Source organism: Camelina sativa, chromosome 3, assembly GCF_000633955.1.
Source record: "Camelina sativa cultivar DH55 chromosome 3, Cs, whole genome shotgun sequence".
NCBI classification, from domain to species: Eukaryota; Viridiplantae; Streptophyta; class Magnoliopsida; order Brassicales; family Brassicaceae; genus Camelina; species Camelina sativa.
In genome coordinates, this window is record NC_025687.1 from 14896350 (window position 1) to 14902760 (window position 6411).

The following is a 6411-nucleotide window of genomic DNA, read 5'->3' on the forward strand; positions in this document are numbered from 1 at the left end:
GGGTTAGGATCGATGCCCTGCAGGGCCAGCTTGGGGTCCGTTTGGGCGGCTAGCAGGGGGCTAGTAGGGTCCACGGACGGTCCATTAGGGCAGCTAGCGGGGGCTAGTGGGGTCCACAGAACGGATTGTTACAATAAAAATCGATTTTTATGTGACAACCCGTCCCGTGGAGGTTAATTGGTGGCAACTTGTCCTGTGGGAAAGTTGTTAAAGGGTGGGGACCAGGGTTCGAGGAACGCCTGGTGCACCAATAACCTACTGGTGGATTGGAATATCCACAATGATGGGTTAGGATCGATGCCCTACAGGACCAGCTTGGGGTCCGTTTGGGCGGCTAGCGGAGGGCTAGTAGGGTCCATGGACGGTCCGTTGGAGCAGCTAGCGGGAGGCTAGTGGGGTCCACGGGATGGGTTGTCACAACTACAAAAACATCAATCAAAGATGTCTGATCCCCTAACCTCCAGATCTTGTTTACAATCATTTAAATTTTCCCCACATGAGGAGCTTTGACATGGAGAAACTTACCAATCACGAAATCCTCCCAAAGAGGTTTTGCGCCGACAAACACCTCCCTAGGGACAACGACTCTCTCCTTTCCATCCACTTATGAAACTTCAAACTTCTATTGAGTAATACTACGCTTTTGAGCCACTTGAAGAAAAGAACGTTTACCCGGTTGAGTCAACGTCGTAGGCTGAATCGACGAAAACACCTCTTTCGAAACATCCCCCAGATCTTTACCAACCGACGGAGCCACTTGGGAGCCGTCAAAAGAAACCGCAGATACCATCCCCGTTTGTTTATCCCCCACTGGAGCCTCCGACTGCCCCAGATCCACCGCAGAACGGCTTGGAGTAGCCGCCGGCGACCCCATGCGTGACCAAGAAGTAAGAAAACCCTAATCGCCCTTTTTCCGCTCTTGACACGTCAGCAAAACTTTTTAACAATGAAGCTACCACTTGTTATGTTGTTATCTCATAAGTACTAATTTTTAATTCATGTCTTAATCAATTTTAAATGAGTGATATTCGTAAAATAAAAACATATACAAAGATATAGAGACATTCTCATCAAATAACTGAAGATTCATTCCTATAAATTATAATTTATTTCGCATTATCTTACGTTTTGACATATGCATTATAATAATTCATGTGTTGAAATTATAAAATCAAACATTTAAAAATTACTAATATTCTTAAATGATTTTTTCAAAATGATACATATTAATATTTGAAAATTTTCTATTCTAAAATAAATTTCATCGTTAAACATTCACTTTAGTAATCACATTTAACTATCTATATCATCGTAAAACCATAATTCACTTTTTTACGGATTAGAGTTATAATTTTAATAATAAAAATAATATGAGCATCATATGAGATAATATGTATATTGGTTACTATTTTAAATTTAACAATAAAAATAATCAGTAAAAAAAAGCAGTTAACATCCACAGAATTTTTGGAAATCCAAAAATATACGAAATATTATTATTCTATATCTCATAATTTCATAAGTAATACTTTTGTCAATTTTCATCAATTAACCAAAAATATATTCCTACAAACTCATTTTTCTGTTTTTTTTCTTCAGCTTTCTCATATTACTAAATGCATTAAAATCTTTAAAATAAAACATGTAAAACTATATTAATATACATCATGTATTGAATCTTTTTTTTCAAAGTTCATTATTCTTTCATGATTTTGTGTACTTATTTACAATAAAAATTTATATTACAACGATAAATTTATTTAAAATGTGTCAAGATCTTATTAATGAGTAACAGTTTTCCTTTTTGATTTAGAAAAATAATTTTTATATAGAGATTATAAAAATAATTTTTATATAGCATTAGATCTTATTATAGTATAATTGGAGAAACTGACAAGGGAAACAAATTTGAGTAAAGAATACAAAATATTTTAGGTACAATCTTTTTTCCTAATCAATCTTATTCTTTTTTTTGTTAGTTTAATATGTAAAGAAATATAGTAATAATAGTTATGTTGCAAAGTTGAGATTGATACTTAACACGATGGACCATGATCCATTTACCCACATAAATATGAATTGTAACTTTGAGTGATCAGTCTATTTTTTTGGTCTTGAAAGATCTTTGTTTTTTGTCCAAGATACATATACAAATGTTTTAAAGAGAAAATCGATTACATTTGGACATCCACATCGAAAGATAAAAAATTCTCTTTGGCTAGGTTTTGATGCATCGTAAAAATGATATTAAACTCTAACCAAATAATTTTAACATGAATCATACAAGAAAAATATTTTTGAAAGATTTTCAACAATTTAAAGATTAAAATCTAATATAAGTAAAACAACTTTTTTTTTTAAATAAATTTATTTTCGCGCAAGTTCTGTGTATTAGTTATTACCCCTAACCTTGAGACTTCCAAATGTACAAATCAATCTGAATTAAAGTCAAACACTTGTACCAAATTGTAAAGTCCACACATTGGAGGATTTGGTCTCTTGAATCTAGCTTCAACACAATTCATTTTCTTCATTTTTCAAATCACCAACTTTTTTCATTAAAAGATTTTTTCCAAAATGAGCCTTTTTTCTACCGAATCCTTTCAAATATTTGTGAATTATTTTGATCCCTTTATTCATGATCCTCATTAGGCTTTCTTCTCTAGTTATATGAAAAGTTATAGAGTAATAAACTACAATTCATATAAACCACATCCATACATACATGTATTATTTCCTAGTTACGAATTTGTAATTTTAATGAAGGTTTTGACATATTAATTAAAAAAATACATAAATGATATGTTTTCTATATAAAAAATTAGTTATTGTGTAAAAGATATTATTCAACTAATAACATAATATTTTGGAGAATACAAATAGTCCAATTTAAAAAAGGATACTAAAATTTTGCATAGAACAATAAAATCATCATTTAATTTGAAAACAATTATTTTCCTAAAACATTACCTTATATTAAAACGAGGAGAGTATTACCCACGATATATATAAGTGCAATAGGTCCTGGGTAAAATCAGCAAGCAACTCATCAAAACCTTCTTTTTCTAAAATTTCCAGTTGAAATTGATGAAATATCAGTATCCATCTGCTCTCACATCTTCAAGATGCATTTTCGCCATACATATTAGTATCAATATCAGGAAAAAGATCATCCAAGAGATTCGAAGTTGAATCCATTTCAACTTGAGCTAAATCATCAATAGATACTCTTTCATTTTCTGTGACAAATATTTTCTCGCCGTGAAAACCTAACTTGTGTAAGAACTTAAAAAGCCATAATACATCAAATCGCCTTCAATATCTTCTCTTGAGTTGAATTTGGTTTGAGAACAACGATTATATGTACATTTTATCGTGGCTGCAGCTGATTTACTAAATGCAAAATTCAAAAAATGTTTAACTTCTGATATATAATCTTTAAATAAACGTGGTTTCTTTATCCATAATTTATCCATCAAAACCTGAAAGATCAAAATGGATTATTTGTAAGTTTCACAAAATTCACAAAACGTAATTAACAAAACTTCAAAGCCTTTAGAATCTAAAATAAGGCCCTGTTCTTTTGCAGAGTCGCGCGACACCTTCTAGTGACACCAAAATAACACTAAATTGATTGGTTTATTCATGACCCAACAATAAAGCATCTTATAAAAAAAAAAAAAAAACAGCGACACCGCTTCCGTTAAATGAGTCGCTGAAAAATCCAGCGACGGCCAGCGACGGACAACGACATCAGTAATTTTGAACAAAAATGAAAGCAGCGACAGCAAACGGAAAATCAGCGATGGCAAAGAAGAAAGAATCCATTAATGTCAGTGTAATTTACCGTAGCTGGAAGGTGTCGCTGCGACACTGAAACGAACAGGACCTAAATATATGCATGTACATGACACATATGAAACTAAAACCAAATTGATGTATTAACAAAGATGTAGTATTAGAATTTTTTTTAATAAAACTACTGCGTTTAAATTGAAAAAACTAGGAACGTGGAGCCGATAAGCATATATGGGATTATTCCTTTGCAATCAGCAGAATTTTTTGCAAATTTTTTATTCAAGGGTCATCACCCACGTGATTATGAGGCAAATTCATCCAAATTAGATCTTATTATGTGTTTGCATAATAAGAACTTTAAAATTAATAACACCAAAGATTGTTTCGGTTTTACTTTGCAGAAAAAGATTACAAAAAATAAAACTAAAAAATTTTAAGAAGATTAATAAACACCAAAAGATAATCATATAATCAAAGTCGAAAAAACACTCAAACTTTTTTGTATACACTGTTATTCTTTGTTTCTCTCCTCATATTTGGATTAATGATCTAATTTGTGTTAAAAACTCCAAGAAAAAAAGAGATGCTAGTTAGGATTAGGTTTGTCGATGGTGATACAAATTATTTTAGATTGATTTTTTTTTTAGGTTCACAAGTTTTTTTTAAACAGACTTATTAATTCTATAAATATAATATAATTTAACATCAGTAGTTTTTATTTATGTAAATTCTATATCATTTTAAAAAGTGATTTTACCAAAAATAAATAAATACATCAATTATCTAAATGATATAAAAATACCTGTTAGAATTGATGCTAATCGTATTTGTTTGTTTCACTTGAAAATAAGTAATTTAAAATTACTTCATTTAATTTTATGATACAAAATAAATGATACAACGTACCTGTTTTTTTTTTTTGTAGTGCTGTCTGGACCGTGTGGTTGTTATGCAAGAAACTTTTAATTTCGAAATCTCACGTTTTGCTTTAATACCGACTTACTCATGTACACGAGTGAGATATAGACGAAAATAATGTTATTATACCGACCAAAGAGCAAAGAAATTAACCCAATAGAAGTTGGCAGATAAAAAAAAATTAATATAATTCAAATAAGTCAAAACCCGGATATTAATAATCCAAAGATCATTATCTCCATTTCTTTTTTTGTTTTCTCTAAGGGAAAAAGAAATTCATAAATCATATATTATAAACATTTCATAAACGACATGCAGGCAAGTCACTTGAATATTCAAATCTTTTAGTTGTGCCTCCCACGTAAAAGCATCACATTCATTTCCCAACCCAATATATAAATTACTCACACAAAACAATTCTCATCAAACAAATCCATCAAATTCCGAAAAACATATTATCAAGAAAGCAAGGTAATGAAGTTGGCCGTGGTCTCAGCCGTCGTCCTACTCGTGGTCCTTGTGGCTTGGCCTGTATCAGCTGGCCGGAAAGACTTACCGGGAACGGGAGGATACGGAGGTGATGATGATGGTGGTGATGATGACACACAGTCATGGTTTCCATTGGACAATCAATTATCGTTGAATTACTATGATAAGATTTGTCCAAATTTTGAGAAAATCGTTGATAACAAAGTGAGGGAATGGACTAAGAGTGACGCTTCTCTTGGTCCCGCCCTCCTCCGCCTTATCTTCCACGATTGTGGTGTCACGGTATTGCAACTATATCTTCTTTCTTAAATATAAATTCATCATCAATCGTTCAGTTGCCTAATATTTATATGCATATACTATTAGATAAAAGTCTATGGACAAACCCACCATAGTGTTTTTTCGCATATCTAATGAATTAACAACTTTCAGGGATGTGATGCGTCGGTTCTTTTAGACTACGAAGGAACAGAGAGAAGATCTCCGGCGAGCAAAAACCTAAGAGGCTTCGAGCTGATCGACGATATCAAGTCAGAGCTCGAGAAATCTTGCCCCGGCTTAGCCTCATGCGCTGACATCCTAACCGCAGCTAGCCGTGCCGCGACCGTCCAACTCGGTGGTCCTTACTGGCCCAACGCCTACGGTCGTCGTGACTCCAAAGCCTCTTACGCTAGAGACGTGGAGAAAGTCCCTTCAGGCCGCCGTGATGTCACCGCCCTTCTCGAGACGTTTCAGTCTTACGGTCTCAACATCCTCGACCTAGTTGTCCTCTCCGGGGCCCATACCATCGGACAAGCCTACTGTGGCACCATCCAGTCGCGGCTTTACAACTACAACGGTACCAGTGGTACTGATCCGTCGATCGAACCTAAATACGCAGATTACTTGAGACGCAAGTGTCGCTGGGCGACTGAGACCGTTTCTCTCGACGCCATAACTCCGGCAGTGTTCGATAATCAGTATTACATTAATCTTCAGAAGAATATGGGAGTCTTGACGACTGATCAGGAGCTTGTTAAGGACCCAAGGACCGCTCCACTTGTAAAAGCTTTCGCAGAGCAGCCTCCTCAGATGTTCAGACAGCAGTTTGCTGTCTCTATGGCCAAGCTGGTCAACGTTGGTGTTCTCACTGGTGAAGACCGTACCGGAGAGATCAGGAAGGTTTGCAGCAAATCTAACTCAGGAGCTGCTTACTAATTATAATTA

The 6411-nt window shown here is 34.2% G+C and overlaps 1 protein-coding gene across 1 annotated transcript; it reads left to right on the forward strand.

The window, feature by feature from the left end:
- On the forward strand, positions 5148 to 6405 carry LOC104777129 (peroxidase 7-like). The gene is made up of 2 exons (XM_019243770.1): positions 5148 to 5487; positions 5638 to 6405. Exons 1-2 carry the CDS (start codon positions 5191 to 5193, stop codon positions 6400 to 6402), a joined length of 1062 nt encoding a protein of 353 aa, XP_019099315.1. The 5' UTR covers positions 5148 to 5190; the 3' UTR covers positions 6403 to 6405.

Coding starts and splice junctions, on each gene's coding strand:
- LOC104777129 (XM_019243770.1), top strand. CDS start 5,191: ATGAAGTTGGCCGTGGTCTCAGCCGTCGTCCTACTCGTGGTCCTTGTG. Junction 5,488..5,637: donor TCCACGATTGTGGTGTCACG/GTATTGCAACTA, acceptor AACAACTTTCAG/GGATGTGATGCGTCGGTTCT.